General features: G+C 44.5%; 1 protein-coding gene across 3 annotated transcripts in view; it reads right to left on the reverse strand.

The window, feature by feature from the left end:
- ATP11B (ATPase phospholipid transporting 11B (putative)) overlaps positions 1-26223 on the reverse strand; it is a 208364-nt gene that overhangs the window by 118024 nt on the left and 64117 nt on the right. For all 3 annotated transcript variants that reach the window (XM_069727247.1, XM_069727248.1, XM_069727246.1), the window contains exons 7-9: positions 26009-26112; positions 16267-16314; positions 12822-12886 (exon numbers count right to left, since the gene is read on the reverse strand). In XM_069727247.1, the coding sequence (XP_069583348.1) occupies positions 12822-12886; positions 16267-16314; positions 26009-26112 (217 nt within the window). The remainder of the gene's footprint in view (positions 1-12821; positions 12887-16266; positions 16315-26008; positions 26113-26223) is intronic.

Here is a 26223-nt window from a genome sequence, read left to right on the forward strand (position 1 = left end):
CACCCTCTGCTGGCTCTCATCTCCTCCCCTGCAGTATACACCCCCCTGCTGGCTCTCATCTCCTCCCCTGCAGTATACACCCTCCTGCTGGCTCTCAGCTCCTCCCCTGCAGTATACACCCCCCTGCTGGCTCTCATCTCCTCCCCTGCAGTATACACCCTCCTGCTGGCTCTCATCTCCTCCCCTGCAGTATACACCCCCCTGCTGGCTCTCATCTCCTCCCCTGCAGTATACACCCCCCTGCTGGCTCTCATCTCCTCCCCTGCAGTATACACCCCCCTGCTGGCTCTCAGCTAACCAGTTCTTGCTTAGTGTCTGTAGGAGGCACATGGGTCTGTTTCAGACCCCAACGTTTTTATTTTATTGTTTACTTTTCTGTAAATTTTTATTTTTTAATTAACGGAGTGAAGGGGGCGACGGTTCCTTTCAAGGTTCTGATCTCCCCCGAACCATAAACAGGCGAGCACGGCGAGTATACCTCCCTGTACCCTCTCCTGCGACGTGGGAAGCCATGCCTGAACTCACTTCAGGGGCGACGGTTCCTTTCATGGTCCCGATCTCCCCACACCAGCAGCAGGCGACCACATGGAGTGTCGCCTCCATGTATCCTCTCCTGGAGCCAGGCCTAATGCCGGACAACTGGCCCTGTCCACCCAGACTGAGCTCCGTGGCTGTACAGAGGCCGCTCTCTATGGCGTCCGAGCAGCCCCCACTGTCCCACCACTGTGAAAGCGGATGGCACAAGGAGGCGGACGGGTCCTCTCCACCTCCCTAACAAACGGATGATGGATTGAGGCTTATCCCTGCACCGTCCACGCTGCACAGAACAGCGCTGAAACCCCCATCCGCGGCGGCTCCATGCCGGGACGCGCACCAATGGTGAGTGGATCCATCTTCAGAGGGATATTCACATGCTGACAGGCAGCCTCAGCCACTTCCCTGTGGCCCACCTCTCTGAGGTAACGCTCTGGATGGCTGCAAAAATTTAGTCCCCGGCTTCGGCCGATTTGTAGGCCGCATCCTGGAAGTCTTGCCTGGAACGACCCACTGGTGACGTCCGCCGGCTACAGAAATTTAGGCGCCGGCTTAGGCCTATTCAACATCGTGTCTGTGGCTCCGCCCCCCAAATTGGCGCTTCTCGCTCTCTGTGAGATTTTATCAACTCTGCAGCTCCCGGTGGCCATCTTGGTCCACCCGGCCAGCTCACACTGGGGTGACAGTATTTTTGCTTTAAAGGGGCACATCGACTCTACATCAGTACTCGGGTAAGGAAGTACCTGGTCTTAAAGGCACATGACCAGTATTTCCTGGTCTTAAAAGCACATGACCAGTATTCCCTGGTCTTAAAGGCATATGGCCAGGATTCCCAGTCTTAAAGGCGCATGACCAGTATTCTCTGGTCTTAAAGGTGCATGACCAGTATTCTCTGGCCTTAAAGGTGCATGACCAGTATTCCCTGGTCTTAAAGGCGCATGACCAGTATTCCCTGGTCTTAAAAGCGCATGACCAGTATTCCCTGGTCTTAAAGGCATATGGCCAGGATTCCCAGTCTTAAAGGCGCATGACCAGTATTCTCTGGTCTTAAAGGTGCATGACCAGTATTCTCTAGTCTTAAAGGTGCATGACCAGTATTCTCTGGTCTTAAAGGCGCACGACCAGTATTCCCTGGTCTTAAAGGTGCACGACCAGTATTCTCTGGTCTTAAAGGTGCATGACCAGTATTCTCTAGTCTTAAAGGTGCATGACCAGTATTCTCTGGTCTTAAAGGTGCATGACCAGTATTCTCTGGTCTTAAAGGTGCATGACCAGTATTCCCTGGTCTTAAAGGCGCATGACCAGTATTCCCCGGTCTTAAAGGCGCATGACCAGTATTCTGTTCTTAAAGGCGCATGACCAGTATTCCCTGGTCTTAAAGGCGCTTGATCAGTCCGAGGAGCCCTCCGCCGCTGACCCCAGCTTTATCCTCTAGTTCCCCTCAGTGGACTTCTTCACTGACCAATCCATGGTTCTCTGACCAAGAGATTGAATCCCTCTGTGTACCCTCTGTGTTTGGAGTGCTCGCAGGACCAATATACATGGTCCCTATCCTACATGGGAGCCGTCGGCTAGCAGGGGCCGCAAGTATTCTAGAAACGTGCAGGCGTCTAGAAACATACAGGCATCTAGAAAACGGAAGTTTTTCGTTTCCTGCTCCCTCACCAATGATTTGATGACAACAAGGCTCTGCATATGGATTGGATATTGCCTGAGCTTGCCAGAGCTTCAGAGACTAAACTCCCTCGAGAGCATTTGCCATTCAATTCGGATAAGCGATTCACTGGACAGAAGCCTCTACATGGGATGCCATGCCTGGCCTGTTTTTTAAGGGCGACAGGTCCTTTAAAGGGCACCGATCTCCCCACACCATCAACAGACGAGCACACGGAGTGTCGTCTCCATGTTTCCTCTTCTGCATCCAGGCCTAACGCCAGACAACCTGTCCTGTCCATCTGGAGACCTGAACTCTGTGGACATATAGAGGCACCCTTTTTGGCGTACGAGCTCCCCCCTCTGCATCACCACTATTTAGTGGATGATGCAAGAAGGCGGACAATTCCTCTCCACTTCCCTGTTAAGAGGTTGATGGACGAGGGTTCCTAATTTTTATTTCTGCACCGTGAAAAGAGGAGATGGCAAGAGACTATGACCTGCTGGATGCAGCCGCACATTCTGCCATGGGGCAGATTAACCGGGTAGAATCTCCTGTGGTATAACTACCAGTATCCCTACCTGATGGGTCATCAATTAAAAATACCACGGACTGTCAGATAGCAAATCTGGTTCGTTCCGTCTTGCGGCTTCGGGTCCAGTGCTCTATCCTCACTAGCGGCCGCATGGATTGCTGGAGCAATGGTCTCCTGGCTGGAGACCTTAACTACCTTGATTCACACCAGCAACAACTGGCCAATCAAATCCTTTGAGCGGGAGACTGACAAAGGATTGTATAAGGATTGTCCAGCACAGTCTAGATCTAAGGGATCTTGGTTCCAATCAGGGGAACGAAAAGTAAGATCGACCCTGGACCTCAAACTTCTAACAACCTTTGACATGGTCCTACTTCTTTGGATGGAGTTCCTCTGCTCAGCCATTACTTCAACAGAAAAAGGTGCAGTTTCCGGCATCCATCGACATTCGGGTTGCTTGCCCTCTGCAAAAATTCCTTCGCCTTTCCATTCGTCAACAGCATTTTCAAGTCACAACCTTGTCCTTCGGCCTTGCTTCCGCACCCAGAGTGTTCGCTCGGGTCATGGCGGATGTCATGTTTCTCTTGCACTCTAGAGGCGTGCTCGTCCTGCCCTGTTTGGTCTGTCTAGCCACCCTTCCAGGACTACGCTGAGTCGTCTATATCTCTTGCGATACCTTCTCTCCTGGGCTGGCAGTTACACTTAGACAAGTTCTCCTCATTTCCAGCCCAGCAGATATCCTTTTTGAGGATGATCCTGCACACTTCTAGAAGGATGGTAATTCTTCCTCGAGACAAGGTCATGGCCCTTCAACAGGGAGCTCGCGCAAGGAGAGTTCTGAGGACTTGATTACTCACCCCCTCATTTCATTCGATTTGCTAAGAGAGTTCTGAGGAAAAATGGTGACGACAATGGAAGCGGTTTCCTTCGCTCCACGCGTTTTCAGCAAGCCAAACAGACTTTCAGACAGTAGTCTCTGAGCTCCTTCTTCATCCAGGGCCTTTCTCCCGGTTCAATGGTTATTAGTAGCTACCAATGCCAGTCTTCTTCTCCCCATCATTGTTCTGGAGATCCGAACGGTAGTCTTACAGCAGGTCCATTGCCTTCTGGCGGGTCACCCTATCCGAATTCAATTGGAAAATGCCACGGCGGTGCCTTACGTCAGTCATCTAGCAGGTACCCACGGTCAGGCGCCATGACCGAGGTACCTCACTTTCTCTGATGGGCCGAAGTCTATAATTCGGTGATCTCGGCAGTATATATCCCAGAAGTAGAACTCTGAACGGCAAAAAATTCAGCCATCAGGGTTCCGCCTCAAGTCAGTGGGAACTTCACCCCGAAGTCTTCCCATCAGATCTGTCCTTACTGGAGCTCTCCAGTTGTAGGTGGGATGACATCCAGACTGAAGGCCAATGTACTCGAGTTCGTGGTTCGGCCTCGAGATCCAAGAGCCATCGCTCTCCATTCTCTGGTTCTGCCGTGGTACCAGTTTCCATAACTCCCCTTCCACTGCTTCCGAAAGCCTTTCGGAAGCAGAAAGGGGCCCCAGTGATCCTCAGAGATCCGCACTGACCACGTCCGTTTTTTGTTTGCGGAGCTAGTATCTTCTCGCCTTATCGCAGCCCAATGCAAGTAGGGACTTTCCCACAGGTAGTTTTCACACGTAGTTCTTCCCTATTGCATACCGTTAGATCATTGGGACCTTATTATTCCTAGGAGCCTTACAGTAGGCTCCTTTTTCATCCGGGCAGACTTTACTATCAGGGAAAGTCGTCCCGTTCTCCTCTGCGATATTCTCACTCTGACGAGTGTTCGGAGCTAGCTTCTCTGCTCTTTCAGACTTTTTTCCCTTATTACCTTCGAGGCAAGGTTGTCCTCAGGCCATCTCCATCCCTTGTTACCAAGGTGGTACTGTATTACCACTGTTATGAGGGCATAGTTCTTCCCTCATCTCTTTTGGCTCCAGTCCACAAAATGGAATAAGATCCTCCATATTGTGGACGAAGTGAGTGCTCTGAGTAGGTACGTCTTGAGGACTGCATCCTTCTGAAGGTTGGACGTTTTATTTGGGCTTCCTCACGGTAGAGGAAGGCTTCCTGACATTTTCAGGAAGGGTTTAGCCGTTTCATCGACCATGATAACATGGTGAATTCTTTTCACCATCCAGGAGTCCTTCCGTGCTAGATGTCAGCCTATCTCCCTGTCTATCAAGGGTTCTAGGCACCAGGCGTCAGCAAGGCACGCCTGCAAGCTTGCGGATTCGTCCAGTCCGCATGCATTCTTGAAGCACTATAATTCCCACACTTCCACAGATGTGAGTCTGGGCGGGCGGACTCTGCAGGCCGCGGTGGCGCACTTGTAAGTAGCGGTTACACAGGGCCTGATCTATTGTTGTCCCCACCCAGGGACTGCTTTGGGACGTCCCACGGTCTGTGTCCCCCAGTGAGGCGAAGGAGAAATAGGGATTTTTGTGTACTCACCGTAAAATCCTTTTCTCCGAGCCATTCATTGGGGGACACAGCTCCCACCCTGTTATTAGCTTATGCTTGTTTTTTAGAATATGACATGCTATACGCTCATATATTGTTATTGATCTCCTACTGCTTTTGAACCGAACTGGTTAGCTGAGAGCCAGCAGGAGGGTGTATACTGCAGGGGAGGAGCTAACTTTTTTTGTATCACTTAGTGTCAGCCTCCTATTGGCAGCAGCATACACGGTCTGTGTCCCCCAATGAATGGCTCGGAGAAATGGACTTTACGGTGAGTACACAAAAATCCCTATTTTATTGAGCAAGGCCGAGCACATCTAGTTGGCAGGTGATTGCATACTTCTAGACTCTCACTAGCAATACCTGAGAATCCTGACAGTGTGCGGTGGATGCGCTATGCAGTAGTGTTCAAAATAATAGCCATCCGATATGACTAACCAGATTAATGACTGTTTTTGGTATAAATTACGGTATTATATCAAGTGAAACAATTGGTGCAGTATATTCTAAGAAACAGACTCCGCATTCATGATCTGCAGGTTTTTACATCTGTGTATTAGAATAATTAATTGAAAGGGGGGTGTTCAAAATAATAGCAGTGTGGAGATCAATTAGTGAGGTCAATCATTCTGTGAAGAAACAGCTGTGAATTAGGTGGCTCTTTTTTAAGGGAGAAGCCAGGACATGTTGTACATGTCTTTCTCCTTGAAACCCTGAGAAATATGGTTCGTTCGTGACATTGTTCAGAAGAACAGCGTACTTTGATTAAAAAGTTGATTGGAAAGAGTAAAACTTATAAAGAAATGGAGACAATGATAGGCGGTTCAGCTAAAATGGAAAACCAAACTAGAGACGTGGAAGAAAACAGAAGACTACCATTCGAATGGATGGAAGAATGGCCAGAATGGCAAAGACTCAGCCAATGATCAAAGACAGTCTCTCGTTACCTGTGAGTATTGTGACTAAAGACACCTGTGTGACACTAATATCTTAGCAAGAAGTCCCTGCAAAGTCCCACTGTTAATAAAGACATGAACTGGAGCAGATACAATTTGCCAAATCACACATCAACTGGCCTAAAGAGAAATGGAGAAACATTTTGTGAAGTGATGAAAGTAAAATTGTTCTTTTTTGGGTCTAAGAGCCGCAGTACACTCTGAAAAAAGTGAAGCATGGTGGTGCAAGCATCATGATATGGGCATGTCTCTTACTATGGTGTCGGACCTATCGCATACCAGGGATCATGGACCAGTTTGCATGCATATTTTAAAATACTTGAAGAGGTCACGTTCCGATACGCTGAAGAGGATATGCCTTTGAAATGTGCGTTCAACAAGACAATGACCCTAAACGCACCAGCAGACGAGCAAAATCTTGGTTCCAGTCCAACAAAATTGAGGTTATGGAGTGGCCAGCCCAATCCCCGGCTCTTAATCTGATAGAACACTTGTGTTGTGACATTAAAAATGCCATTTTTGAGGTAAAGCCAACAAATGCCAAAAAATTGTGGGATGTAGTCCAAGCATCCTGGGCTGGAATAACAGGTGACAGGTACCAGAAGTTGGTTGAATCTATGCAACGTACAGCAGAGTGGGCTCTTCATTCTTTCTTTCAATGTACTGCCGTATTTTTCAGACTATAAGACGCACTGGAGTATAAGACGCACCCAGGTTTTAGAGGTGGAAAATGGTGAAAAAAATATTTGAAGCAAAAAAAAAAAAAATGTGAAAATTAATACCATACTATATGTGGTGTTATTATACATAATAGTATGTTATTATGTTGGAAGCTACGGATAGAAGATGGTGCTGCAGGACCACTGTGGTGTCTGTAAAGTGCTATGTGAAGACGCTGGAGGGTGAGTATAAGAATGGGGGCACAGGGCTTATATTTAAAGCACCACTCCAGAACTGAAAAATAACACTGGAGTGCTGCTTTAAGATCCCATAGGGAGAACTATAACTCCCAGCATGTCCTGCAGATCCTATGGCATGCTGGGAGTTATAGTTCACCACAGGAGTGGCAGAGTACTTTATTGTGTGTTGTAAAGATGAACCATTTAATTGTGGCAGCCAGCCAGCCACACTGTGGTGAGGTGAAAAGCTGGAGCATCCCATGACTGCACACACAGAGCCCTCCCTGCCTCTCCACAGCACAGGTGATAAGAGGAAGCCAGCAGATTCTAGTTTAGTGTCTGAAGGACCTGTGATGACATCAGAAGAGGGAGGGCTCTGTGCTGTCATGTGATGCTCCAGCCTGCCCACTTCATGACATCACACAGGTCCTTATGCCTCAGCATCCAGCACAGCCAGGCAGGTATGCGGTGATCTTGTCCCCTCTGGCCCCTGCTGCTTCCCCCTCCTCCACCGGACACACAGATCTCTCCAGCTGCTGCAGGAATCCAGCGCTGGGGAAACCATGTGTGTTTCAGTGAAGGACTATTCATGTGCTGCTCTTGGCTCACTGCTCAGCTGATAGGTGGGCGGGGAAGCAGCTAATGAATATTCACTGCACTTTAATCATCGGGACCATGTGGTTTCCCCAGTGCTGGATTCCAGTCAGCTGGGACATTTTTCTGCCTCCTGCAAGTGGGATCACAGTGCCATCCCACTAGCCGCTGCCCCCTCCCCACGTTACATCCCTACCATAAGACGCACCCACACTTTCCTCCCAAATTTGGTCCGAAAAATACGGGTTAGTGATTCACAGGAATGCTAAATCCACAAAAATATACATATTGTGAGTTTCTAAAGACAAATGCAGACACTGCTATTTTTTAGAACCGCCCAATGTTCATTTTTTATTTTCTGTAAAGTAGTTAAAAATTACATACATTTCTCTTCATGTTTTAAATCAGAAGCAGTGTGCAATGTTCCCAATGCTGCAAATAACAACTAGTATACAGATTCTGTGAGTAACTCATGTTTTTGAACACACTGCTATTATTTTGAACACTACTGTAAGAATTCAGAAGTCTGCAGTCACTACAATTGTTCGTCAGAAGACCTGACAACCTATTTATGAAAGGAACTAGTGATCCGAAAGTAAAGAGCTTGCAATGACATGACGCAAGGGACTTTTAATAAATATATTGAGGTTTGATGGAAGAGGAGCAAACACAATTTCTTAATGTATAAACCATTTTGTACCACATACAGAATCGACTTCATATGAAAATATAATATGGGGTTGTCTGACGTCTTATAAAATGTTTCGAGTGGCAGAGAAAGACTTTTGCTAAAATTTATAAAAAGATACAGACCTAGAGTTAGAAGAAGCTTTGGGCAGGATGTATGTAGACCTACTGAGAGTTCATCATCACAAGATGACTCCACTGAATTCTGCAAGCTGCCGAAGGAGAAAGTCACACAATGTAAAATTACTTTATTACCCAAAGTGCTTCATAGCGCTTGACATTATTTTAGAATACTAATATATTGCAGTGTTTTGTACAATTGCATGTTCAATTACCCTGTGGGGATTGAAAAGTATTAAAACAAACAACTTTTAGCTCTTGGAATGAGCAGCATGAACAACAATGTCCAAAAGCAAAAATCAACTATTAGGAAGGGGTTAATCTGAAAATGTTATCTGTACAGTAAGAATCCCTCTTGCTATTTTGTATCCTTGCCTCTGAAGTATCCTGTGTGTCTTCCTCACTCGCTCCTTGATGATTGCTTATTCATGTGTGCTCGAGCTCAGCAGTAGACCTATACTTGATGACTCTATCACACTGAGGGTCATTGAGTTGTGTATACCATTGTCAACCATTATGACATCTACGTCGATACTGTGCCCGTCGCTGAATCAGAAACGTGAGATGTCTACGTCCTTTATGACATCGTCGCTGTGCCCAGAGACGCGGGATTTCTACGTCGATGCTGTGCCGGTCTCTGATTGGTCGCGGGATTTCCAGGACAGACAGACAGACAGAAAGACAGATGGAAAAACCCTTAGACAATTATATATATAGATATATATATATAGATATATATATACTAGATTATGGCCCGATTCTAACGCATCGGGTGATGCTATAATAGGCTGCCAAGGCGATGATGATACCATAACGGTTGCCATGGTGATGATGATGTAATAATGGTTGCCATGGTGACAAATGATGCCATAGTAGGTTGCCCATGGTGATGATGATGTCATATTGGTTGCCATGGCGACAATGATGTCATGATAGGTTGCCATGGCAATGATGATACCATATACCATAATGGTTGCCATTGTGATGATGATGTCATAATGGTTGCTATGGCAACAATGATGCCATAATAGGCTGCCATGGCGGCGGTGATGTCATAATGGCTGACGATGATGTGATAGTGTTTTATAGCAAAGATGTTGTCATAGTGAGTTGTCATGGCGACGATGATGTCATTGTGGGTTTCCATGGCGACGATGATTTCATAGTGGGTTGCCATGGTGACAATTATGTCATAGCTGATACCATGCATGTCCCCGTAGTATATGGACAATGATGATTCCAGAATTTGCGGCAGATTGTGCCCGTCGCTGATTGGTCGAGGCAACCTTTATGACATCATCGTCGCCATGGCAACCATTATGACATTATCGTCGCTGTGCCTGTCGCTGATTTGTCGAGGCAACCTTTATGACATCATCGTCACCATGGCAACCATTATGACATCATCGTCACTATGCCTGTCGCTGATTGGTCGAGGCAACCTTTATGACATCATCGTCGCCATGGCAACCATTATGACATCATCGTCGCTGATTGGTCGAGGCCTGGCAGCCTCAACCAATCAGAGACGCGGGATGTCTACGTCCTTTATGACATCATCGTCGTTGTGCCCGTCGCTGATTGGTCGAGGCCTGGCGGCCTCGACCAATCAGAGACGCGGGATTTCTACGTCGATACTGTGCCCGTCGCTGATTGGTCGAGGCCGCCAGGACGCGGGATCAGAGACGCGGGATTTCCAGGACAGACAGACAGACAGACAGAAAGACAGACAGACGGAAAAACCCTTAGACAATTATATATATAGATATATACTAGATTGTGGCCCGATTCTAACGCATCGGGTATTCTAGAATATGCATGTCCCCGTAGTATATGGACAATGATGATTCCAGAATTCGCAGCAGACTGTGCCCGTCGCTGATTGGTCGAGGCAACCTTTATGACATCGTCGCCATGACAACCATTATGACATCATCGTCGCTGTGCCCGTCGCTGATTGGTCGAGGCAACCTTTATGACATCATTGTCGCCATGGCAACCATTATGACATCATCGTCGCTGTGCCTGGCGGCCTCAACCAATCAGAGGCGTGGGATTTCTACGTCGATGCTGTGCATTCCTAAGAATGCAGAGAGTGAAGGACCTTCGATGACGTCACCTAACCGCGACGTCATCGAAGGTCCTTCACTCTCTGCATTCTTCGGAACGGAGGCAGACGCTAGCAGCGCTGTGAGCCAGGGGCCGTCCGAGGGTGAATATATCCATGTTTTTTATTTTTATTCTTTATTTTTTACATGAATATGGATCCCAGGGCCTGAAGGAGAGTCTCCTCTCCTCCAGACCCTGGGAACCACACGCTGTATAAGATGACTGGGCGTATAAGATAACCCCCGTCTTATACGGCGGGCATATCCCAAATTCCATATGGAAAAGTTGGGGGTCGTCTTATACGCCCAGTCGTCTTATACACCAGAAAATACGGTATGTGTAGATATATATATATCGTTTTATTTTGAACTAGCTGAAGAGCGCGGCGTTGCCTGGGCATAGTAAATATCTGTGATTAGTTATAGCACCTCACTTCTCTTATTTTCCCATCACGCCTCTCATTTTCCCAATCACATCTCTCATTTTCTCCCTCACTCCTCTCATTCCCCCCTAACACTTGTCATTTCGACCTCACATCTGTCATTTTCCGATCACTCCACTATTTTCCCTCACTCCTCTAATTTTGCACTCACACCTTTTCATTTTCACCTCACACCTCTCATTTTCACCTCAGTATATACATGTTTGTCATCTCCCTTATATATAGTATACACCTGTAGGTCATCTCCTGTATATAGTATATACCTGTATGTCATCTCCCCTGTATATAGTATATACCTGCTGTGTGTCATCTCCCCTGTATAGTATATACCTGTGTGTCATCTCCTCCTATATATAGTATATACCTGTATGTCATCTCCTCCTGTATATAGTATATACCTGTGTGTCATCTCCCCTGTATGTCAACTTCCATATATAGCATATACCTGTATGTCATCTCCTCCTGTATATAGTATATACCTGTGTGTCATCTGTCCTGTATATAGTATATATCTGTGTGTCATCTCCCCTGCATATAGTACATACCTGTGTGTCATCTCCTCCTGTATTATACCTCGTTCACACGTTATTTGCTCAGTATTTTTACCTCAGTACTTGTAAGCTAAATTGGCAGCCTGATAAATCCCCAGGCAACAGGAAGCCCTCCCCCTGGCAGTATATATTAGCTCACACATACACATAATAGACAGGTCATGTGACTGACAGCTGCCGTATTTCCTATATGGTACATTTGTTGCTCTTGTAGTTTGTCTGCTTATTAATCAGATTTTTATTTTTGAAGGATAATACCAGACTTGTGTGTGTTTTAGGGCGAGTTTCGCTTGTCAAGTTGTGTGTGTTGAGTTGTGTGTGGCGACATGCATGTAGCGACTTTTATGAGATGAGTTTTGTGTGGCAACATGCGTGTAGCAACTTTTTGTGTGTCGAGTTGCATGTGACAGGTTAGTGTAGCAAGTTGTGTGCAGCAAGTTTTGCGCATGATGAGTTTTATGTATGGTGCCTTTTGTGAATGTGCAAGTTTTGTATGAGGCAACTTTTGCATGTGTTGCAACTTTTGTGCATGTGGCAATTTTTCCACGAGTGCAAGTTTTGCATGTGGCGAGTTTTCCATGAGGTGAGTTTTGCACTTGTGGCGAGTTTTGCGTGAGCCGAGTTTTTGCATGTGGCGAGTTTTGCGCGTGGCGAGTTTTGTGCGGCGACTTTTGTGTTTCGACTTTTATGTGGCGAGGTTGGTGTATGTGTGGTGAAATGTGTGCTGAGGGTGGTATATGTGTTCAAGCACGTGGTAGTTTGTGGCGCATTTTGTGTGTATGTTCATATCCCCGTGTGTGGCGAGTATCCCATGTCGGGGGCCCACCTTAGCAACTGTACGGTATATACTCTTTGGCGCCATCGCTCTCATTCTTTAAGTCCCCCTTGTTCACATCTGGCAGCTGTCAATTTGCCTCCAACACTTTTCCTTTCACTTTTCCCCATTATGTAGATGGGGGCAAAATTGTTTGGTGAATTGGAAAGCGCGGGGTTAAAATTTTACCTCACAACATAGCCTATGACGCTCTCGGGGTCCAGACGTGTGACTGTGCATTTTGATTTTGCATTTTTGATTTTGTGGCTGTAGCTGTGACGGTGCAGATGCCAATCCCGGACATACATACACACACACATACACACACACATTCAGCTTTATATATTAGATATATATCCCGTATTGAGACTTCCATGTAATATACACAACGGACATTTACAAGCAGTTTGCACATTTTATTTGCATTTACAACATACCAAAAATTTCCTTTGTGTTTTTCAACCTTGTCCCACGAAGCAAAAGATTTTCAGTACCAAGAGGCCTTTATAGAAAGAAACAAAGTTAAATAAATATGTAACATTCGCTTCCAACAACCAGGAAAACATGAAAAACCTAGCTAGACAGTCTTTAAGTGAATATATGGGTTGTAAGTTAAGTGGAGGCCAAAAGTGTGATGTGAACAGAGCCCAAGTGTAAAGGGTGACATACTGTGCCATTTGTCGGGTAAACATTCACTGTAAAAATTAAAGAAAAAAAAAATAGAATATATTTAAAACGTATACACTTTTTTTCTGGAGACCATTAAATACAGATGTATGCTAGCCCGAAGATGATGTAATCTTACGGACAAAATCTGCATGTTGCAAGCTTTTCTGGCATACAAGCTGAACGTCAATCACAAGCCCAATGTGAATGTAGTCCTATCCAAAACACAATCAGCTGCTACTATATTTCATTACTGGATAAAACTTGATTACTTAAAATTAATCTCCTAGTGTGTCTGCTTTTGTTAAAGGTGCTGTCCCATAAACAAAGTACATTTTAATTAACAGATCTTGGAATAATAAATAATAATTGGAAGTGTGAAACATTTTTCCTGTGATCGAGATGATCTTATAAATGTTCATGGGACAAACCGTTTTAATATTTATATCTCCATATCATAACAAATCAAGAGCATCTTTTTGCACAACTCAGTTATGTTCAGCTTCTCTGTAATCCCTGAGAGTTAAGAAAATACTGACAAATGGAAAAATAAACTTAGGCTATGTTCACACGTTGCGTCCTGTCCCTGCGGGTTCTCCCGCAGCGGATTTGATAAATCTGCAGGGCAAACCCGCTGCGGTTATCCCTGCAGATTTATCGCGGTTTCTCCTGCGGGTTCCGCTGCGGGATATTACCCCTACTATTGATGCTGCATATGCAGCATCAATAGTAATGTTAAAAATAATAAAATCATGATATACTCACCCTCTGACGTTCCGATCTCCTCGGCGCTGCAGGCGGCGGTCCGGTTCCAAAGATGCTGTGCGACCAGGACCTTCGTGACGTCACGGTCATGTGACCGCGACGTCACCGCAGGTCCTGGTCGCATAGCAAACCTGAGACCGGACGGCCGCATGCAGCGCTGAGACTTCAGAGGCGAGTATATTTTTTATTTTAATTCTTTTTTTTTTTTACTGAAATATGGTTCCCAGGGCCTGGAGGAGAGTCTCCTCTCCTCCACCCCGGGTACCACCCGCACATTATCCGCTTACTTCCCACAAGGTGGGCACAGCCCCATGCAGGAAGTAAGCGGATCAATGCATTTCTATGGGTGCAGAATCGCTGCGATTCTGCACAAAAAAGTGACATGCTGCGGGTTGTAAACCGCTGCGTTCCCACGCGGTTTTTCCCGCAGCATGTGCACAGCGGTTTCCATAGGGTTTACATGTTACTGTAAACGCTATGGAAACTGCTGCGGACCCGCAGCTGCAGAAACGCTGCGGTTCCGCGGTAAAAACCGCAATGTGTGAACATAGCCTTAGTGTCAGCCTCCTAGTGACAGCAGCATAACACCCATGGTCCTGTGTCCCCCAATGTGGCGAAGGAGAAATAACACCTAGTTGTCAAAATGGTCCATAGGCGGATACTCTCAGCGCAGATTGGACAGTGTCAGTGTACCGGATTCACCCCAACTGGTTCTACGGACAACACTGCGGATTTTATAATCTGCACCGCATGTCAATTCTTTGTGCAGAATTCACTGCAGATGTATCACTTTATTGCCAAAATATCAGCATCCAATTATTAGACAGGTTACATTGTAGCATAAACACAGCATTTCAGTGTTGGCTTTTTCTTGGAAGCAGAAATTCTGCTGTGATTATCAGTTCAACCACATGGATGATTTCATGAAAACTCATGAGGAGAATCATAAAAAACGCATTTGCACTTTTAAGTGCAGCCATCCAATATTTCTACATGGCATAATTTGCACCAAAAACATAAAAAAGGGAGAAACAAAGCCAAAAAAACCCACAATAATCACAGCAGATTTTATAATACAATAACAGACACCTTATGGAAAAAAATTCATATCCACAAGGGAGAGCTTGGCCCTAACTTTTATTTCAATGACATGCCCTATTTTACTCTGCCTTACCGCCCCTAAATATCTACAAGACGACCTACATCTCCATTTCAGCATCAGCTGAGGTAGCTGCATTTAAAGGGAATTTGTCACCCCCTTGGACGTACCTAAGCTATTAATATGGGCATGTTGAGGAGAGCCATAAGATCAAATACTTAACCTCAAGACATAAGAGGTTTAGAGAAGTGACCCATAACGTGTACTGTTTAACCTTACTTAAGCTTTCTCAGATCAAAGTGAGACCCTAAAGATGGTTGCCATTTCCTGTATCAGCATACCATGTGCTTGAATCCAAGATGACGCCCACCCTGATGACCTCATGGATCCACCCACAGTGACGCCCACCTTGATGACCTCATGGACCAACCCACCCTGATGACCTCATGGATCCACCCATGGACTTGCTCATTGCCCAACCCACTAACCAATGGAATGCATCCGATCACTCTCATTTTAAAGCTAACCGAGCCCCCTTTACATGGGTTATATAAATCTGTGTCCTGACTAAATAAAGCCCCTTGGAGCTGAGCCATAGATTGATCAAGGAGAGTTTACATCTGACGTGTTGTCATATCTTATTTCTTCAGTGCGCACCTGATCAATATCCATTAGGCCAGGAGTAGGCAACTGAAGTGAACATTTTATTAATTGTTCAACCTAACAGGCATACAGATTACAGAATACTTAAAATAGTCACACTTGTTGTATGCTTCATATCTGTGGTCTTGTACCTCAGAAATCATCTTTTAATCCTTTATGTTAATGCTTTCTTCCAGGCTCTGGGGTGTGTGGTGTCTGGAAGAAAACTCCTGCCTCTGGACTTCAACTGCGAAGGGCCCTGAGACATCTAGTGGTTGTCCCGTGCCTTCGCCCTGCAATTGTGATATTCCACCCTGCTATGGGCATTGGCGTCTTGTTTCTTCTACGCAGACACACGGATGCTGATGGGAGGCAACAGGCCCGCAAATGAAGACTGGAGGAAGGAGTTTTCTTCCAGGCACAGCACACCCCAGAGCCTGGAAGAACGCATTAACAAAGGATTAAAAGAGGATTTCTGAGGAACAAGACCGCAGATATGAGGCATACAGGAAATGACATTTTAATAGGTTTTCCCAACTGGACAACCATAAAAAAAAAAAAAAAAAAAACAACACAGTTTAGGTAATAAGGAAACTTAGAGCGTAGGACAACATCTTTACTCTGCTCAGATTACAGGCTACAAACAAGGCTGAGAATTACTGTTTGGTGTCCAGTGTGAACAGGAAACAAGAAACATGAACCAGCATTACCTTACAATATCCTCCGAATGTTCCTGCAGGGTCATTCTTCCAACAAACCTAAGCAAACATTTACATTGCATCAGTACATACTGTAAATATGATTTATTTTAAGTTACATTTTTCACCATTTCTGCAGTAGATATTTTTTGCCAGATAAAAACAATGTCAGCAAACCGTTATATACCGTAAATTTTACAACTTTCCAAAATACTTCCTGCATCAATTCCCAGTGGTATTCAGGATCTCTGCTTGTGGTCACACACTAGGAACCTTGAGATTTTTCTCTTGGGATAACCACCTGCCCATGACCTTGCGACACTCACACAGGGGCAGGGATCGGTACAGGGGAGCTCCCCTAACTGTATAGTAAATGCACTAATTCTTGCGCAGGTTGGTCCATCCCATGCCCAGGACAGGTTTTCGTCCCATACAAGCAGAAATCTTGAAATGTGTGAGGAACAGATAAAGAGAAAATAGACTGGATAATTTTCTAATTTTTCATTATAGAAAAGTTAATAATTATGAAGCTGAAAATCTCTTTAATGAGAAACTAAATGTTCACAAATGTTTTATATAGTCTTGGTCTTTAACAGCAGATTGGTGGAAGTCCAGGTCCTGAGACCTCTCTGAAAGCAACAGACCCGCTTCTGTCTGAGCGTGCACTCAGGAGTATGGAGTACGAATTCAATAAAAAAAACAGAGCACAGAGATCCCGTCAAAGCTTTCACACCAGGAAAGAGCTCGTAATTGGCCCCAAATTGTGCGACTTTTGGCATTTTCTCAACAATTTCTCCCAAGTCCACCAAAATGGTTGCAGATGGGGACGGACATAGGATTTCCCTGACTGGAGTAAGTTTTCTGGCAAGCCACTCATCGAATGCTTCACAGTCATTACATCTTCATGAATCAGGAGCGCCTGACTCCAACACAACCCCTTATGATGGCCTTGATGAATTGGTGCCATAGACTTTGTTTATTCTGAATACTCCCAATTTGCACAGCTATGTGCTTTTCCCTCCTGAGCTGCAAAATTCTGAGGAATTTTTTGAGCGATTAGTGTATATCTCCCTTTCTATACATAATTTGGCAATTAGAGATGAGCGAACTTGTTCGGAAACGTTCGCCAATTAAAATTTGGTATGACTGTTGCACATCTGGATTTGTGTTTGGATTCCCGAGCATTTTCCTCAAAATCGGAAAAATTCGGCCAAAGATCAGTATATGATAGTGTTTCCACTAATGCTTTGGTTAGGACTTTGGCTAGGACAGTGATGCTGTATGATGTGGGGAAGGGACAAGTTTGAAGAGGGGAGGGTGTGGGGAGAGGTCAGAGTAGCAGTGGACTGTATTTTATTTTATTAACTTAATGTGTGGAGATTCCGGCAGTGTGTCCAGACACAAGGGCTTTTGTCATTGGCTGCTCAAGTCACATGCCCCTCTCCATAGACAAAGAGGACATGTTTATTTTGTCAGTGGAACAGTGCAGACAGGCTGCTCCTGCAAACAGTCAGACAGTTCTGATAGATAGGATCCTGGGTGAAATCGACCTTCCAGCATTTAGTTTGTGCTAATAGTGTGGTCCAGACACCAGCCCACATTTCAGAATCTAAATCCATTTTGCTAATAGGTTGGTCCAGACATACTGTCTCAGCAAATAAAATCTGAATATTAATTTAGTGACAGGTGACTGACAGGTCTGGGACTAGGGTTGTGAAATAGCTGGTTAAAAGAGGGAAAAGGTACATCCAACATGAGTGGGGAAAAAGCGAGGTTGTGTTGGAAGGGGGAATAGGCTTGGTGTTCAAGGTGTACGTGGGTAAGTGGTAATGTTACTGAAAGCTCTACTGAACAAATGTCGTCTCCTCCTATAGAAAGATAACTGTCAACATAAACATCATCTGTTACTGGCTACTCCACTCCCTTTCCTTGCCAGCTGCAGAGCGGTATGCCTTGCAGATAAAGGCCAGAAAGGGCATGTGCTCCTCTGGATGGCAAGGGCCGCATCAAATAATAATAATCTTTATTTTTATATAGCGCTAACATATTACGCAGCGCTTTACAGTTTGCACACATTATTCATCGCCTCTCCTCCACCTTAACATCACACACAGTACAATCCTCACAGGTAGCACCCCAATTACCCTCATTTCCCTCTGCATCACAACTCTCCAACCGCCTGATTGTGGGGAACCACAGATGGGCGAGTCTGTAGTGCTGTTCACACATTCTATTCCATGGGAATCAGGTTTGCTCCAAAGGTTCATGTAATCAAGAAAGGAAAGTAACTGCACCGATGCCCCAAGTTTTTTTCAGTTGGATCTGGGGCCGGACGTAGTAAGATCCACGCAGAATCCAGACCCTTGTCACCAGATGTTAACCCCCGGGGGGTGGAGGCGATCCTGATAAGACTCAGATACCTGAGGCGCACGCAGACTGTACTGCACTGCACTGTCAGGGCACGAAGAGGAGGAGGGTGACTCTTGGGTTGAAGAATGGGAGAACAGAGAGGATGACGATGAGGTTGTAGGATCCCCTTGGTGTGAACCCAGAAGCACGTAGCTGAATAGCTCAGCAGAGGAGGTGGAGGAAAACGAGGAGGTTATGTTGTGGCTTGCTGCACAGACACTGAGTGATGCAACCACGACAAGCACTGCATCCTCAGCCACAACTATATTTTTGATTTATGTACTCTGATGCAAAGTCTGATGTATTTATTATTTCTTGACATATGATAAACAATCCTATATCGTGACCTGAACCTAGCATAGATGTGATATGCTTCTGTTCATTTGAATTTTTCTTTCTTTTTCTATTGATTTGTTAATAGACATCCTTGATAAAGGCCAGAGAGCCGAAATTTTGTCTTGTCCATTTCATATGTCAGCTGTGAATAAAGATTCTTTATATCATACGGATATTCTACAGAAGCATCATTTTGAGTGCTGATGGTCTTACTATAAATTTGTTGCCAGCAGCAGTCACTGGTCTGCAGTTCGCAGAGGCGGCAAGGGTTGCCTAGCCTGAGACTTTTTTGAGAACGCAAAGGATGACCCCCTTAACGTTATAGTTTGCAAAAAAAAAACAAGCCAGTAGTTGCAAATATTTCAATAATTTGACTAAAACAAGTATGAACCGGCACATGCGCGATCAACATGCGTTAGTTTTGGAATCTTACTGCGCTAAAATGCAGACTAGCAGGCCTCGCCAACCACCAGTCGTCCTATTAACCACATCTGCTGCTTCTTTCTCCTCAGTCACCGTGAAAAGTGTTTTCACACAGGTCTCCGCCAGCAGAACCTCCACTTGTTTACCCCCTACAGTCAAAGTTAGTGAAAGCCCATAAGCTGTTACTGAAGTGGAGATAACTGCCGTTTTTGTTTCACCAAGCATATCACACCTTTCTCAATCCACCATAACATCTCCACCTGCACCTCACTCACAGTTCAGCAGTTTGTCGTGTTCTCCCTACTCCACCCTCTCTCAGCACAGCAGCCAGCCCTCGGTCCCGTAGTTGTGGTCACATAAAACAATGCTTCCTCCTACACATGCCAAAGTGAAGAGCTTGAACTCCATCTCCAATCTGTTGGCCACGGAAATTATGACTTTCCACCTGGTGGATACAGCACATTTCCGTAAGCTGATGGCCGTTGCAGTCCCCCAGTCGTCATTAGTTCTCCTAAGAAAGCGTTGCCTGCGCTACACCAGCGAAATAACATCACCCGTTTCTTGTAAAATTGTATGTCTCCAGGGTGCATTTCACCTCTGACACCTGGCCGAGCAAACATGGCCAGGGGCATTACATCCCGCTGACTGGGGAATGGTGACTGTGGGGGCAGGCGGGAAAGGGGCTGCTCCACAAGTCTTGGAATTCCCAAAGCCTGCAAGACAAACCTCTGTATCTTCCTCCACTGCTTTTGCCTCATCCATATACCATAGGGCCGCCACCTGCACCATCAACCTCTCCGTTAATGAGACATGCATTCCAACAGTGCAGAGACAATTTCCCCCCACCCCCATAGCACTGTGCAACCAGGGAACACTGCAATGAGGCAGTGATTAATCCCTTAGCGACTGCAGATATGCCTTTTAACGGTCCGATTTTCTATTTATTTCCCTCTCCTCTGATATGATCTAGCACATCAGAGGAGAGAGACATTGGGTCCCCCGAGCCCCTCCAGTACCTCAGATGTCCCCCCGGCCCTCTGCGCCTTCATCCGAGAAGAAAATGGTGGGTACATGCACAGTGCGCCTGCCGAGATCTGTCAGCTGACCCCCGACAATAGATTTTTCCTATTAGTTCATTTTGATCACTGTGATAGACCCCATCAGATATATACTGCTGTACTTGATTTTTCATTTTGTCAGCATTTCTTTCATCACCCATTGCTTTCAATGGGTGAAAAATGCTGAAAGAAAAAAAAAAAAAAAACACTGATGAGGTGACATGCTCTAGGTCCAAAAAAACATGCAAAGCACAAATACTGATGACAAAAAAAAAAAAAAAAACTGTGTGTGCATGCGATATCTGAAATCTCACAGGCTTTGTTGGTACTGTAAAATGCATCTGAAAATTAGCATAAAAAAGCAGCAAAAACACCTAGTGTGAACTTAACCTTACAGTTAGGTGGGATCCTAGTGATTTGTCTATGCCATCTGCATATGGTGTTGGTTGTAACACACAACCATCACCCTAATCCTAGCACAAAACGTGTAACTTAGGCCTATTATTATTATTTATATAGCACCATTAATTCCATGGTGCTGTACTCTTTCACACTTCCGTTTTTTTACAATCAGTCACAATCCGTCAAAATGTTGAAAAGACGGATCCTGTGCAGACTGTAAAAAACGGATGCACTGGATACATTTTTTTGACGGATCAGTAGCGTTTTCCAAGCGATCTGTAGCATCGCTTGAAAAACGGATTGATAGGTTGGTCACACTTGTCAAACATAGTGTTTGACAAGTGTGACCAACTTTTTACTATTGATGCGGCGTAATTTTCCAACGTGCACAAAAAACGTTCCTCTGTTGTCTCCACCCCAAGGGACAGCGATTTTAGGATGGATCCAGTGCACGACGAATGTAACTGAAGGCCATCCGTCACAATCCGTCGCTAATACAAGTCTATAAGTAAAGAATGGATACAGCAGAAACATTTGCTGGATCCATTTTTGATTTCTATTTTTTTCCCCACAAAACTACGCATTGTGACGGAAAAAGACAGAAGTGTTAAAGAGGCCTTAGACTCCATTTGTTTTTCTATTTGGATACAATAGCAGAGTAGACTGCTGTTATCTGCTGTTACTGCAGATTTATCCCAGCGGTTTAATCCCTTTAGATGCCGCAGTCAGTACTATTCCTACCACCTACATGCTTTTACATAGTGTGGCAGCTCACTCTATGTCCATCGGCTCATCCTGCAAGGATTACAAATTATTTAAGTGATCAAATTATTAAATTGGTCAAGTCCCCCATTGAGACTAAAAATGGTCATCTTCCCTGAAGAAAATGGCAGGCGCATAAGTAGGAGATATTTCCTATTGGTTCATTGTGATAATAAATTTTGCGCTCAAAAAGTCAAAAGGTGCTCCCTCCCTTCTGTGCCCTGCCTTGTGCCAAAACAGTGGCTTTCCCCCACATACGGGGTATCTGCGGACTCAGGAGAAATTGAACAACAAATTTTGTGGTCCATTTTCTCCTGATACCCTTGTGGAAAAAAAAAAGTTTGGTTCAAAAGTACATTTTTTGTGAAAAAAAAAGTAATGTTTAGTTTTTCCTTCCATATTTCTTTAGTTCTCGTGAAACACCTGAAAGGTTAATAAACTTATTGAATGTGGTTTTGAGCATCTTGAGGTGTGCAGTTTTTAGAATGTTGTCACTTTTGGGTACTTTCTGCTATATTGACCTCCCCCCCCAAGCTCACTTCAAATGTGAGGTGGTCCCTAAAAAGAATTGTTTGGTAAATTTTGTTGGAAAAATGAGAAATCGCTGGTCAACTTTTAACCTTTATAACGTCCTAACAAAAAAAAAAAAAAATATGTTTCCAAAATTGTGCTTATGTAAAGTAGACATGTGGGAAATGTCATTTATTAACTATGTTGTGCGATATGACTGATTTAAGGGCACAAAAATTAAAAGTTGCATAAAAATTGTGCCATTTTCCAATACCCGTAGCGTCTCCGGTTTTCATGATCTCGGATTGGGTGAGGGCTTATGTTTTGTGTGCCGAGCTGACATTTTTATTGATACCATTTTGGTGCAGATATGATCTTTTGATTGCCCGTTATTGCATTTTAATGCAATGTCGCGGCGACCAAAAAATGTAATTCTGGCATTTTGACTTTTTTTCACCCCAACACCGTTTAGCGATCAGGTTAATCCTTTTTTTATTGATCTATCAGGCGATTCTGAACGTGGCAATAAAAAATATGTGTAGGTTTGATTTTTTTATCATTTTATTTTGAACTAGCTGAAGAGCCCGGCGTTGCCTGGGCATAGTAAATATCTGTGGTTAGTTATAGCACCTCACTTCTCTTATTTTCCCATCACACCTCTCATTCCCCCCTAACACTTGTCATTTCGACCTCACATCTGTCATTTTCCGATCACTTCACTATTTTCCCTCAATTCTCTCATTTTGCACTCACACTTTTTCATTTTCAGCTCACACCCCTCATTTTCACCTCACACCTCTCATTTTCCCCTCAGTATATACAGGTTTGTCATCTCCCTTATACATAGTATACACCTGTATGTCATCTCCTGTATATAGTATATACCTCCTGTATGTCATCTCTCCTGTATATAGTATATACCTGTATGTCATCTCCTCCTGTATATAGTATATACGTGTGTCATCTCCTCCTGTATATAGTATATACCTGTAAGTCATCTCCTCCTGTATATAGTATATACCTGTGTGTCATCTGCTCCTGTATATAGTATATACCTGTGTGTCATCTCCTCCTTTATATAGCATATACCTGTGTCATCTCCTGTATATAGTACATACCTGTGTGTCATCTGCTCCTGTATATAGTATATATCTGTGTCATCTCCTCCTGTATATAGTATATACGTGTGTCATCTCCTCCTGTATATAGTATGTACCTGTATGTCATCTCCGCTGTACTGTATATAGTATATACCAGTGTGTCATCTCCTCCTGTATATAGTATATACCTGTGTGTCATCTCCCCTGTATATAGTATATATCTGTGTCATCTCCTCCTGTATATAGTATATACGTGTGTCATCTCCTCCTGTATATAGTATGTACCTGTATGTCATTTCCGCTGTACTGTATATAGTATATACCAGTGTGTCATCTCCTCCTGTATATAGTATATACCTGTATGTCATCTCCTCCTGTATATAGTATATACCCGTGTGTCATCTCCCTTGTATATAGTATATATGTGTGTCATCTCCCCTGTATATAGTATGTACCTGTGTGTCATCTCCTCCTGTATATAGTATATACCTGTGTCATCTACCCTGTATATAGTATATATGTGTGTGTCATCTCCTTCTGTATATAGTATATACCTGTGTGTCATCTCCTCCTGTATATAGTATATATGTGTGTCATCTCCTGTATATAGTATGTACCTGTAAGTCATCTCCTCCTGTATATAGTATATACCTGTGTGTCATCTCCTCCTGTATATAGTATATTTCTGTGTGTCATCTCCTCCTGTATTAGACCTCGTTCACACGTTATTTGGTCAGTATTTTTACCTCAGTACTTGTAAGCTAAATTGGCAGCCTGATAAATCCCCAGCCAACAGGAAGTCCTCCCCCCTGGCAGTATATATTAGCTCACACATACACATAATAGACAGGTCATGTGACTGACAGCTGCCGTATTTCCTATATGGTACATTTGTTGCTCTTGTAGTTTGTCTGCTTATTAATCAGATTTTTATTTTTGAAGGATAATACTTGTGTGTTTTAGGGCGAGTTTCATGTGTCAAGTTGAGTGTGTTGAGTTGCATGTGGCGACATGCATGTAGCGACTTTTGTGAGATGAGTTTTGTGTGGCGACATGCGTGTAGCAACTTTTTGTGTGTCGAGCTGCATGTGACAGGTTAGGCTACGTTCACATTTGCGTTGTGCGGAACTGCGTCGGCGACGCAACGCACAACGCAAACAAAAACGCATGCAAAACGCTGCAATTTGTGACGTATGTGTTCATTTTTACAGCGCAAAAAAAATGCAACAAGCAGCGTCCTCTGCGCCCTGACGCTTACGCCCAAAAAACGCATGCGTCACAAAACGCATGTCCATGCACCCCCCATGTTAAATATAGGGGCGCATGGCGCATGCGTCGCCGCGGTTGCGCCCGACACACCGCAAATGTGAATGTAGCATTAGTGTAGCAAGTTGTGTGCAGCAAGTTTTGCGTGTGGCGAGTTTTATGTGTGGTGCGTTTTGAGTATGTGCAAGTTTTGTGTGAGGCAACTTTTGCATGTGTTGCAACTTTTGTGCATGTGGCAATTTTTCCGCGTGTGCAAGTTTTGCGTGTGGCGAGTTTTCCATGAGGTGAGTTTTGCACTTGTGGCGAGTTTTGCATGAGCCTAGTTTTGCATGTGGCGAGTTTTTACCGTGGCGAGTTTTGAGCGGCGACTTTTGTGTTTCAACTTTTATGTGGCGAGGTCGAGGTTGGTGTATGTGTGGTGAAATGTGTGCTGAGGGTGGTATATGTGTTCAAGCACGTGGTAGTGTGTGGCGCATTTTGTGTGTGTTCATATCCCCATGTGTGGTGAGTATCCCATGTCGGGGCCCCACCTTAGCAACTGTACGGTATATATTCTTTGGCGCCATCGCTCTCACTCTTTAAGTCCCCCTTGTTCACATCTGGCAGCTGTCAATTTGCCTCCAACACTTTTCCTTTCACTTTTTCCCCATTATGTAGATAGGGGCAAAATTGTTTGGTGAATTGGAACGCGCGGGGTTAAAATTTCGCCTCACAACATAGCCTATGACGCTCTCGGGGTCCAGACGTGTGACTGTGCAAAATTTTGTGGCTGTAGCTGCGACGGTGCAGATGCCAATCCCGGACATACACACACACATTCAGCTTTATATATTAGATGTTGCGAAAAGGGGGCGATTTAAACTTTTATATTTTTTTTTTTATATATTTTTATAAACTTTTTTTTTTTTTTTTTTACTTGTGGCATGCTTCAATAGTCTCCATGGGAGACTAGAAGCTGCCATAACCCAATTGGCTCAGCTACATACAGGCCATGATCAGATTGCCTGTATGTAGCAAAAACGGGGGTCACTGATGGGCAGATCTCCAGCCCGATGGCCGGAAGTGCTCGTTAAAATGCCGCTGTCAGAGCTTGATAGCGGCATTTAATGGGTTAATAGCCGCGGATGGATCGCGATTCTACCTGCAGCTGTTCTGGGCACATCGTCAGCTGTTCAAAACAGCTGACATGTGCCGGGAAAGATGTGGGCTCACCACCGGAGCCCACATTAAAGGGGAAAACACGACATGCGAAGTACATTTACAGCGCATGTCATGAAGGGGTTAAGTATTGTTAAATGCTGCTGGTCAAAGTACACATTCTGCAAAGTTTTGTAATAATTACACACAAGTACAAATAGAACAAAAAAAAGCCCACATGACATTTTAAACGTCTAAAAAACATAATACTCATAACTTCAGGGCTTAAGAAAATGTCCGGTAAATGAGCCAATTTAAATTCATTGACTTTGACCTTCTGAAATGTTTTACCTGTATAGATCTGCTTCAGGCTGCTGACACTCTATCACAGCTTTTAACGTGTCCAGCTCAGCAACAGACTGTAAAACTGCCGTTTCCGGTATAGCCAAATGTGTCTGAAAAATCAGAGCATAGAAGCAGATAAAACTTCAGGTTAAGGATTTCATTTGTAAAGTTTATCTAGCAAAGTGTCAGCAACTAATTACAACAGGTTTTACATTTTTATA

The sequence above is a fragment of the Ranitomeya imitator genome, chromosome 5 (genome assembly GCF_032444005.1).
Source record: "Ranitomeya imitator isolate aRanImi1 chromosome 5, aRanImi1.pri, whole genome shotgun sequence".
In the NCBI taxonomy this organism is placed as follows: Eukaryota; Metazoa; Chordata; class Amphibia; order Anura; family Dendrobatidae; genus Ranitomeya; species Ranitomeya imitator.